Here is a 12,134-nt window from a genome sequence, read left to right as displayed (position 1 = left end):
TGTGCCGCAGCCCGACCAGCTAGCCAGTGCCCCAGCCGTGCTCTCTGTGCTCCCTTGCACCCACGCTGTCTCTGCACTGTGCATTGCGTTCTCTCTAAAGCACGCGCAGGCCCTAGCCTGCCCCTTGGAATACCTCCCCGTGCTTCTGTAAAAGTACGCGCAGGTCTTGCCATGTACCCTATCTTGCCCTCTAGCACGCACAGGCCCTAGCCTATACCCTGTCGTGCCCTCTTGCACGCACAGGCCCTAGCTTGTACCCTGTCATGCCCTCTTGCACGCACAGGCCTTAGCCTGAACCTTGGCGTGCCTCCTAGCACGCGCAGGACCTTGCCTTGAATCCTGACGTGCCCCTCGGCACGCGCAGGACCTTGCCTTGGACCCAGACGTGTCCCTACACACGGACCCTGTCTTGTACTTTGAACCCTGGCGTGTCCCACACACACACCTAGCCTTGCACCTTGCCCTGGACCCTGGTGTGCCCCTAGCACGCATCCTGCCTGGAACTTTGCCTTGGACCTTGGCGTGTTCCCTAACATGCACCATGTCTTGGACTCTGTCGTGCCTCCTTGCCTGAACCCTGGTTTGCCTGTCGGATGCCCGGAACCTGCCGATTGCTGCCGGGGATCCTGAGCTTGATGACTGCGGCCTGATGTCCGGAGCTGATGTCCACAGCCTGAAGCCCTGATCCTGTTGATCGTCGCCAGCTGTCTGGAGTCCGATGCCATCGACTCCTTGCCGGTATCCTGGCGTGCCACCTGGCACGTACTATGCCATGGACCTTGGCGTGCCACGCATGCACCTTGCTGTGTTTCGTCTGTTATCATGTTTTGCACCTGATGTTACCCTGAGTTTGCCTTAATGAAGATACCTTGAATTCACGTCTTGTCTTGTTTCCTGCACGTCCTTTATCGTCAAACACTCGTATTTAGTGTCTACCTGAGCCGGCCGTCTGGTTCCAGCAGTCGTGGTGGCTCACCCCCTTGGTCTTGCCCCTGACACACCCTGTATAGGGGTGGTTCCTCACAAGGTCAGCTCGCCCTAGGTGGGTGGGTGCCACAACCCAGAGAGTCCACTCTAAAGAAAACGACTCAGCGTAAGCTGACTCTGTCACATAAAGCCACGTTGGATTTTTTTTTATGAAACTGGAGGTGAAAGTTAAAGGAGGTTTACAAAAGTGGAAAACCCCTTTAAATTTCACCAGAGCATTGAGAGAATGGGTGTGGATTGAAGATGGGTCTTGGCTGGGTCTTCCAGCATGACAGTGACCCGAAAAACAGCAATGGGAACTAAGGAGTGGCTCCGTTCCGTAAGAAGCGTTTCAAGGTCCTGGAGTGGCCTAGCCAGTCTTCAGACCACCTAATAGAAAATCTTAGGAGGGAGCTGAAGGTCAATGCTGCCCAGCAGCAAGCCCGAAACCTGAAAGATCTGGAGAAGATCTGTATGGAGGAGGGGGCCAAATTCCCTGCTGCAGTGTATGAAAACTTGGTCAAGAACTAAACGAAACATCTGACCTCTGTAATTGCATACAAACCTTTCTGCAAGAAATATTAAGTTCATGCAATAAAATGCTAATTATGTAAAAATATACAATGTGATTTTCTGTTTTTTTATTTTTAGATTCTGACTCTCACAGTTGAAGTGTACCTATGATAAAAATTACAGACCTCTCCATTCTTTGTAGGTGGGAAAACTTGCAAGATCGGCAGAGTATTAAATACTTATTTTCCCCACTATATCTACTCTACATATGGGAATTCCCATATCTTAACTACAAAAATGATGAAAAACGACCAAAAACAGAATGTCTGCTTCTCTTAAATCTTACATCCACTTGTACTCAGAACGTTGAGAAAAGGGAAACCTTTGATCATTGCATTTTAAAAAATATAATCATTGAAATATGTCCCATACAGCTTCGAAGATCTTCTTGCAAATCACCTTAAGCAGCTTATATCAAGACCCAGATACGTTTCTACACTCCATCACTATAGACGTAGACTACGTGGCAGATAAATGTTACACACTGTACATCACTCCGACTCCTCGGCCCTTATTCACCAGCTTCAATCATAACACTCAAGCCTCTTTATCGGAAAGGTTCTTCAGAAATCTCCACCAAGTGGCTTCCTCCATTTTTGATTTGTTTGGTAGACGGTGAGTGAAGGAAACAGGAAGTTGGTAGGGTTGTCATGTTTGTGTGGGAATATAAGACCGGTCATCCGCCATAGCGTATGATGAATATACTCTAAGCTTTTATTTGGCAGATGCTTTTTTAATGGAATATCAATGACACACTTCTGTAGACTCATAAAGCTTTTAAATATAAGGATGGTAAATCAAATCTGTGTTGTCCTTGTTTCGAGCTGTTCTACGGGCGACACTTCCATCATTTTGCACATCGACCGAGTCTGCCTCTCGACGGACAAGTGGATAATATATGGCCGGGAATGGCATAAATGCTGCCTTGATGGAATACGTGACCGGAAAACATCATTGTTTGGACCTTGATAAAATGACCACAAGACCAAACGTAGCTCATGGGAGTGAAGAGGAGGCAGTCACAGCCAATCCAGCGGTCGGTCTAAGAGGGTCCGAACTTCCATCTGTCATATAATTTTACCTTTGACGCTATTGGCCATTTAGTCTGTGTCACGCCGCCCACGCCGCTCCTTGCACCGCCGCGGCCACCGCCTGCCTCGCCGAGGCACACTCACCCGGCGTCCCTGCGCACTCCCGCTCTGCCTCCTGCTCCTGCCCCGGCTTCCCGACGGGCGCGCGTCCGCGCTGTGTTCAGCAGCGCACGTGCACTCCGTTCTGCCCAGGGCGGCTGCTCTTGTCTCCCTGCTCGCGCTGCACCCTGACCCGGAAGTCCTTCAACCTCTTCCCTTTATCAGGCCACCCCTTCCTCCTGGCGGTGCCGGATTATCATTTGTGACTTGCAAGTGATCCTGGCCCCACGTCCTGCCGTGCATTCCCCTGCCAGCAGTTCCTTTGCGCCCGTTCCTTACTCTCCGTTTTCCTCTCTCCTAGTGCCTGCCTGCCTGTGGTCCCATCCAGCCTCGTTCCTGTGTCTCAAGCCTTGTCCTCCAGCCCGTGCCTCTGCCTTGCTGTCTCCTCCATGTTGCTGTTCTGCCTCCATCATCCCAGTCCTGTTCGTCCTCCGTGTTCCAGTCCTGTCGGTTCTCCGTCAGCCTCTCCGGCCCCCCGGCGGCTACTCCTGGGCCTCTCCCCTGAGTATCAGTTACTGTGGTGATAGTCTCCCTTGGGTCTGCCCCTAACGCTCCCTGTATAGGGGGTGGTACACCAGGTCAGCTCGCCCGAGGGAGGCTCGTTGCCACGGTCCAGCGGGTCCACCCCGGGAGCCCCTTCAAAGGTCTCACAGTCTGGCTATTGTTAAAAGTTGGGTTTCTCTCTTGGTCAACCACATCACTGTTAAACAAAGGCTGTCCTAAAATGGTAAAACCTTGCACTAGATAGAGGTTTGGGGTTTTAGTTGGGGGGACGGTCTACTTTTGCAACCCTTTTGTATTTCCCTAATACGTCAAACATGAGAAATACAGCCATTTGCTTCGATTGAAAATTTGATTTGTGTACACAGCTCATTAGCAGAACTTTATGTTTCTTTATGGCAACCTACTAGACACAAACCCTACAGACGTACATCCGTTTATTGGAGAGAGAGATGGAAGTAACACATGACTGCCGGAACAGATTCCATACCTTAATTACGGCGATAGGAGCCGAGTACACAAAATGGATGAAAATTTTTTAACAGAGGCTACAAACAAGAAGTAGTGCAGAGAGGACGAGAACTGCCGGATCAGACTACAAGGGTTTTGTTTGCAGTCTGTAACCATGGAGACACATAGGAATTGTATATACCATACAGTAGGTTATATTATGTGTATACATGTTGTCCTACTCCATCATGAACAAAAATGTACATGTTTCCTTAAAAAAAAAAAAAAATGATAGTTATTCCCATTCCCATAAACGGTTGAGATGGGAATAGCCTTTTAAGGAATATCCAACACCAGAAATGGTGGTATATAAACAGTAACTAAAATATATGCATGCTTTTCTTTTTTTTTTTTTTTTTTTTTTTAACTTACAAGGCACTGCATGGCGATAAAGATTATCTCGGATTATTTGCTGCAGCTCATGATCAGGTGACGCTTTCTGGAACCTTTGGTTTAGATAATGCCTCAGGTCCTTGTTCAGCCGACTTCCTAAAAAAAAAATAAATAATAATTTGGTAAGGTTATTGACTAAAATAAGTTATGAAATTGCCAAATATAATTATTTAAATAAGAAAATATCTTTAACATATACCATCTCTATACAACTTTAGTTATGAACGTCAAGTAGCCAAAAATATAGTAATAGTATACGACCAATCATAGCTAGACATTTGCCATTACAAGGTTTATGAATGTTTCGGCATTAAATTACAGAATCATTTCAGATGGATTACAGGAAGTGAGGGTGTGACTGTTTCTCTACAGGAAGTGGGGCAGAACTTTATCGCTCTACAGGAAGTGAGTGTCTTTGTCTCTCTACAGGAAGTGGGGGTGGGTCTTTGTCTCTCTACAGGAAGTGAGGGTCTTTGTCTCTCTACAGGAAGTGGGGGTGGGTCTTTGTCTCTCTACAGGAAGTGAGGGTCTTTGTCTCTCTACAGGAAGTGGGGGTGGGTCTTTGTCTCTCTACAGGAAGTGAGGGTCTTTGTCTTGCTACAGGAAGTGGGGTGGGTCTTTGTCTCTCTACAGGAAGTGGGGGCAGGTCTTTGTCTCTCTACAGGAAGTGGGGGTGGGTCTTTGTCTCTCTACAGGAAGTGGGGGTGGGTCTTTGTCTCTCTACAGGAAGTGGGGGTCTGTCTCTCTACAGGAAGTGGGGGTGGGTCTTTGTCTCTCTACAGGAAGTGAGGGTCTTTGTCTCTCTACAGGAAGTGGGGGTGGGTCTTTGTCTCTCTACAGGAAGTGAGGGTCTTTGTCTCTCTACAGGAAGTGGGGGTGGGTCTTTGTCTCTCTACAGGAAGTGAGGGTCTTTGTCTTGCTACAGGAAGTGGGGTGGGTCTTTGTCTCTCTACAGGAAGTGGGGGCAGGTCTTTGTCTCTCTACAGGAAGTGGGGGTGGGTCTTTGTCTCTCTACAGGAAGTGGGGGTGGGTCTTTGTCTCTACAGGAAGTGAGGGTCTTTGTCTCTCTACAGGAAGTGGGGGTGGGTCTTTGTCTCTCTACAGGAAGTGAGGGTCTTTGTCTCTCTACAGGAAGAGGGGGTGGGTCTTTGTCTCTCTACAGGAAGTGAGGATCTTTGTCTTGCTACAGGAAGTGGGGTGGGTCTTTGTCTCTCTACAGGAAGTGGGGGCGGGTCTTTGTCTCTCTACAGGAAGTGGGGGTGGGTCTTTGTCTCTCTACAGGAAGTGGGGGTGGGTCTTTGTCTCTCTACAGGAAGTGGGGGTGGGTCTTTGTCTCTCTACAGGAAGTGGGGTGGGCCTTTTTTAAGCTACAGAAAGTGGGGGAATGTCTGTTTCTACATGGAGTGACAGTGGAGCATATAAAGAAAAAAATACACATGGATGAACCAGAAGTCACTGAAATATGATACTCTATTAAGAAAATTGTATTAAAAAGTATACAACAATGATACAGTCGAAAAGGTTGATCAGACAGTGAAAATTACCAAAAAAGTGGAACCGCAGGTCAGAAGAACAGAGGTAAGTTCAAGATGCCCATTTACAATAACATATGTTTATATATACCAGGTAAGCACCAGATCACTGTAAAAAGAGAGTAAAGTCACTAGTGGACATCACCAAAAGGTAGTGGAAAGATCTAGGGGCAAAAAGAACATGATGATGGAAAATAAATATCTCAGACCTGTGGTGCCACGACCCCTACGCGTGTTTCTGCTTGAGTGCCTTTTTCCGGGGGAAGTGACAGTGGGGATTTGTCTCTCTACAGGAAGTGAAGGTGTTATGTATGTTAATTGGTAAGGTCTGTGGTCCTATAAAGGAAATGACCTTAAGCTAATCCCCTCACCTGGACCCGTAGAAGCAAGTAATCGCGAAATGGCCATTGTCCGGCACCTCCTTCCCCTAGCATTCCTTTAACATCCTGCATGTCCACACACCTGTTGATGGCATTCATGTAAAATAAAGACGCACAGTTTTTCAGCTCTATTGGTGAGTGCTGCATTTTTCTTTTTTCATGATACATAGGAAGTGAAGGTGGGCCTATTTCTACAGGAAATAGGGGAGGGTCTTTTTGTTTCTACTCGTGCTTTTATCCCTGTCACACGGCATACAGACAAAATAAAGCGTTCAAGGCAGGAAACTTTTTGGATAATGTTAGGGACAATGCATGCTGGCAAGCTATAGAAAGGGAGTTACTGAACATACAGTGGGGAAAAAAAGTATTTAGTCAGTCAGCAATAGTGCAAGTTCCACCACTTAAAAAGATGAGAGGCGTCTGTAATTAACATCATAGGTAGACCTCAACTATGGGAGACAAACTGAGAAAAAAAAATCCAGAAAATCACATTGTCTGTTTTTTTTTTCATTTTATTTGCATATTATGGTGGAAAATAAGTATTTGGTCAGAAACAAAATTTCATCTCAATACTTTGTGATATATCCTTTGTTGGCAATGACAGAGGTCAAACGTTTTCTGTAAGTCTTCACAAGGTTGCCACACAGTGTTGTTGGTATGTTGGCCCATTCCTCCATGCAGATCTCCTCTAGAGCAGTGATGTTTTTGGCTTTTCGCTTGGCAACACGGACTTTCAACTCCCTCCAAAGGTTTTCTATAGGGTTGAGATCTGGAGACTGGCTAGGCCACTCCAGGACCTTGAAATGCTTCTTACGAAGCCACTCCTTCGTTGCCCTGGCGGTGTGCTTTGGATCATTGTCATGTTGAAAGACCCAGCCACGTTTCATCTTCAATGCCCTTGCTGATGGAAGGAGGTTTGCACTCAAAATCTCACGATACATGGCCCCATTCATTCTTTCATGTACCCGGATCAGTCGTCCTGGCCCCTTTGCAGAAACAGCCCCAAAGCCTGATGTTTCCACCACCATGCTTTACAGTAGGTATGGTGTTTGATGGATGCAACTCAGTATTCTTTTTCCTCCAAACACGACAAGTTGTGTTTCTACCAAATAGTTTCAGTTTGGTTTCATCAGACCATAGGACATTCTCCCAAAACTCCTCTGGATCATCCAAATGCTCTCTAGCAAACTTCAGACGGGCCCGGACATGTACAGGCTTAAGCAGTGGGACACGTCTGGCACTGCAGGATCTGAGTCCATGGTGGCGTAGTGTGTTACTTATGGTAGGCCTTGTTACATTGGTCCCAGCTCTCTGCAGTTCATTCACTAGGTCCCCCCGCGTGGTTCTGGGATTTTTGCTCACCGTTCTTGTGATCATTCTGACCCCACGGGGTGGGATTTTGCGTGGAGCACCAGATCGAGAGAGATTATCAGTGGTCTTGTATGTCTTCCATTTTCTAATTATTGCTCCCACAGTTGATTTCTTCACTCCAAGCTGGTTGGCTATTGCAGATTCAGTCTTCCCAGCCTGGTGCAGGGCTACAATTTTGTTTCTGGTGTCCTTTGACAGCTCTTTGGTCTTCACCATAGTGGAGTTTGGAGTCAGACTGTTTGAGGGTGTGCACAGGTGTCTTTTTATACTGATAACAAGTTTAAACATGTGCCATTACTACAGGTAATGAGTGGAGGAAAAAGGAGACTCTTAAAGAAGAAGTTACAGGTCTGTGAGAGCCAGAAATCTTGATTGCTTGTTTCTGACCAAATACTTATTTTCCACCATAATATGCAAATAAAATGAAAAAAAAACAGACAATGTGATTTTCTGGATTTTTTTTTCTCAGTTTGTCTCCCATAGTTGAGGTCTACCTATGATGTAAATTACAGACGCCTCTCATCTTTTTAAGTGGTGGAACTTGCACTATTGCTGACTGACTAAATACTTTTTTTCCCCACTGTATAGTGCTGGCCAAATAATGAAAAGAACCAACCCCTTAAAATGAAAAGTTTGCAGAATATAGAGCCCAAGAAATGGCACAGCTCCTGGATATATTTGATTGGCATGAGCATTTGTAGGGATGGGTGGCAGCAAGACCATGCTCCTACTCTGAGTTTTTGGTAAAAGGACAGGTAAACTTTAAATTTTAACATTTTGGCCAAGGAAAAGCGAATTATAGTTGAAAATGATGTCAATGGAAACAATATCAATAGATATGCAGCAAGCTCTTCACCGCAGCTCCGGTTGGGGAAACTTTGCGGAAGTCTTGCCTACTCTACTGGGAGTCCAGGACATCTCCTCTCTTACGGGAGCCGGCACAACTCAAGAGAGTGGAACAGTTTGCCTTATATATACGATGTACTACACACCGCCTTTGGTTGGTTTTGTGCTAAATATCTTGGTTCAAGCAGAATTGGTCAATGCAAACGAGTATTTCAAAAACCTTTAAAGAGGAGGAAAATTGGAGGAAATGGACCCTTTAATTACTAGGCAGCAGGCAGAAAGTATATCTTAAAAGCACTGGGAACATTATTAGTTCACTGAGAAAGGAGTGAACTTGCTGCGGGAAGGAAAAGTTATACATCCACATTCTGCAAGTTCAGCAAATTAAGCGGTACAATATAAGCGTGAGGTAATGTTCCCGCTATGTATGAACATCTATAATAGGAAGCTGCTGATGACACCGTTATAGAGCATGCAATTTGTTGAAAATGAGCCTATCTACTTATAAACACAATGATTTGTTAAACAGAATAAAAAAATGCAGTGTCTTCTGTGGTATTAATACCATCCCGTCTTGTCATAAAGGACCCATTTTCAAAAAAAAAAAAGCGGAATTTAAAGGAGTCATCCTCTTTTTACCATTCTAAGTGTTCTGCTGCTGGCATCCACAGCAATCAGTTGGAAGACGTTACATTTTTGTATAGCGCTCCCACAGGAAAAATGAAGTATTACATAGTTAGAAATAAAATTACAAATTCCCGGTCCTCCAGAGTAAGATGAGATATGTAGCTGCCCTGTTACGGAAAATTAATAAAAGATCCGAATTGCGAAAGTTCAGAAAAGTTTATAAGCAATATCTATCCCTATTAACTAATCCCACTGCTTTACATTACAGCCTACAACAAAGGGAAGATATCTTTATCTGGAAAGGAATACTTAACTACTAAAAAGCCGAAAAAGACAGCACAAAATTGGGATTCTTATTTAAAAACTCCCCTTTAAACTTTCACAGATTCCGGAGACATTGTATACAGATACTAGCTCTTATTCCAAAGAAAAGCTTTTTTTTTTTTTTTTTTTTTTACCATGGGCCCAAATTCTGATGATTTTTTTCATATTTTCTTTTATTTAGAAGATACAAAAGCACAATGAAATTGTTAAGAAGTTGAACATTGCAAGTAAATTATTCCGGCTTTTACTGTTGCCACGATGGACAAAAGAAAAGATCTTCACCAAGACAAGAAAACACAAGATCACAATAAATGTATGGCAGTAATCTTTAACCAAAAACCAGGACCATAGAGGTAGAAGAAAAACCCAATGACAAAAAAATCTAAATGAGTATCCTTTTGAATCCTTCATCGAGCATTGGGTTGGACACGATGACTCTTGAGGTTCCTTCCAACTCTAACATTCTATGATCCTTGCAGTGGTTTACTATGCAAAAAGATCACTTGTTCGTAGACAATTGGGCTTTGACTTTACCTTTTCATGAACTCCCTTAGGCAATCTGTTGTGAATTCGCTTTCTGGCTTACCTCTGGTTACTAGTGAAGGTAGTGGAGCTGGTTATATTGACAGAGGCGTCGCAAGTTCTCTTTCTGGGCTTCCTCTGGTGGTCACTGGAGGTAATGGAGCTGATCTGATTAACAGAGGCTTGCCACCTGATAATGAGGAGGACGATTGGAGATCTGGGGTTTCTGACTGGATATAATACAGCCAACTCCCTCTATCCCTGCTGGTGATTTTTTCCTGCCTCCTGAGGTCTTAGTTTCCAGTTCAGTCCCTGCATGCTCAAGCTAAGTGTTCTTTTGCTATTGTTCACATTTGATCTGGTTTTGTCTATTTCAGTTTTGTGTGGGTCAGTCAGCTCCCGCTGGGGCTGTGCTGAATCTCTATCCATATGTTACTGCTTGTGACAGTTTGTTTTTGTCCCTTATTGGATTGGCCTCTTTTTTGCTCTGCTTTCAGAATATACCAGAGTGCTGATATAGTGGGCGAAGTCGTGCGACATCAGTATTTTTCTATCAGACGTGTTGGACATTTTTTACAGGGTTTTTGTGTGATTGCAGACAGTGTCTTTCCTTTTCTGTCCTGTCTAGCTAGTGTGGGCCCCATCGTTTGCTCAGTCTATTTTCCTATCTGCGTTTGTGTTTTCATCTTGTCTCACTGACAATATATGTTTGGGGGCTATCTATTCCTTTGGGGCAGTTTAGATTTCCCCTTTCTTGCTTTAGGCTTATTTAGCTCTCCGGCTGTGTCGAAGCGTCTAGGATCATCGTAGATACGCTCCACGGCCACTGCTAGTTGTGTGGATAGGATCAGGTGTCTGCAATCCGCTTAGTTACCAACCTCTCTGGTTTTCCGTGGCTTAGCTTGGTCTTGCTTTCCTCCTCGGTGACCCAATCATAACAGCAATCACTTCTGTTCCATATTCACTAATGATGTATTGGCTTGGGATGAGATTCACTCTACGAAATGGAAAAGGATATGGCACTAAGGACCTTCTCAATGGGTCGTATAGTAGCCCTAAGAGCGGCTTTTTTTGGCATGGCTAATGTTATCAAATACCAGATCCTCATCTTCATTGTGTCAACATAATAATTTTTCTATATATCCAATGTCTAAAAACTAAACCTAATGGAAAAAGGAAAAGGCCTTGGCCAAAGCAAACAAATCACCGAACCCAACGTAGCCAAAGTTGCAGGACAGGCAGGGACACATATAGAGGATACAGAAGAAGCAGGTATGGCTCAGTCTTGGTGTATAAGGATGCCAAAAGATAAAAGGATGCAGAAACCGAGTAATAGAAATGGTACATGGCTACTTGTCAACTCTCCTAGAATGTCCAGAAGGCTTCGGGAAAAATTAAGCAAATTTCTTTAAGACCAAATGGTTTCCCCATGCACCGGCATCCAAATGCACCATTGGGGAGTTGGGGCATAGAGTGCATGGTTACAGACCATGTAGAGCTAATAAGGGACAAGACTAATGGTCAAAAATATTTGTCTCCAGGATTACAAATATGGCAAAATTTGACAAGTAAGCACATGAAAGATGAGGGATGGGGCCAGTTACAAACTTTGCTTTGGAACCCAAAATCATCAAGGCCATGAATGAACCATCTATTTTATAATAATGGAATTGTACAGAAACGATGCAGGGAAATTATTTACATTTGTGATCACAAATTACATTCCGACCCTAATGGAGTCACTTGAATTTTCGGTCTTTGTTTAATATGTGCCATGCTCTACATTCAAGACTATGGTCACAACAATCATAGCAGCGGCTCGTTACAAGGATCATCCACCGGGCCTCTGTTCTTTTGTAGACACCGATGGCGCGCCGGCTTTAGTAATACCTTGCTTTTATCTGGATTATAGATCTATTTTATTAAAAGAGCCCATCTCTCCTTGCCGCAACCTTAACTCAGCCTTGCTCCACGTCTTTTATATAATGCTGCATTAACGAGAAAAAAAAAAATCTGTTCTATCTTCACCAATTTATCTACAACCTCATTAAAGATCACAAAATACCTAAAGAACTAAGTAATGCGTGTTCACTGGAAAAAAGCCGGAATCCTGAGTGAGGAGCTGCTATAACCAGATAATGGTTTGATTACTGCATACATAGCAGAGCGCTGTAATATCATTAGGGAAATATTATTTGTGACCTTAATGGCATTCATGGAGGCGGTTTGCGAAACTGACCTAAGATTGTAAAACGCGTGTCAAATTATGGAAATGCGTTCTGCTGGGTGTAATTGAGTAAAACTGATGTCTCTCTGGAATGAGATGATGCTGTTGGGTGGGAATTTACATTTTTTCACTGTTTTCTGAATTTTAGAGTCATAGTTATCATTCGAAAAGA

At 44.3% G+C, this 12,134-nt stretch overlaps 1 protein-coding gene across 10 annotated transcripts in view; it reads right to left on the bottom strand.

The window, feature by feature from the left end:
• The window catches only part of MAGI1 (membrane associated guanylate kinase, WW and PDZ domain containing 1), a 498,523-nt gene that overhangs the window by 295,740 nt on the left and 190,649 nt on the right, over positions 1 to 12,134 (bottom strand). For 9 of the 10 annotated variants that reach the window (XM_073569761.1, XM_073569757.1, XM_073569759.1 and 6 more), the window contains exon 2: positions 4,113 to 4,229. The exons of the other annotated variant lie outside the window; for it this stretch is intronic. In XM_073569761.1, the coding sequence (XP_073425862.1) occupies positions 4,113 to 4,229 (117 nt within the window). The remainder of the gene's footprint in view (positions 1 to 4,112; positions 4,230 to 12,134) is intronic. 10 annotated transcript variants of the gene reach the window in all.

The sequence above is a fragment of the Dendrobates tinctorius genome, unplaced genomic scaffold, assembly GCF_039654945.1.
Source record: "Dendrobates tinctorius isolate UK_male_01 unplaced genomic scaffold, ASM3965494v1 ptg000027l, whole genome shotgun sequence".
In the NCBI taxonomy this organism is placed as follows: Eukaryota; Metazoa; Chordata; class Amphibia; order Anura; family Dendrobatidae; genus Dendrobates; species Dendrobates tinctorius.
This window is presented reverse-complemented; position numbering and strand designations above follow the sequence as displayed.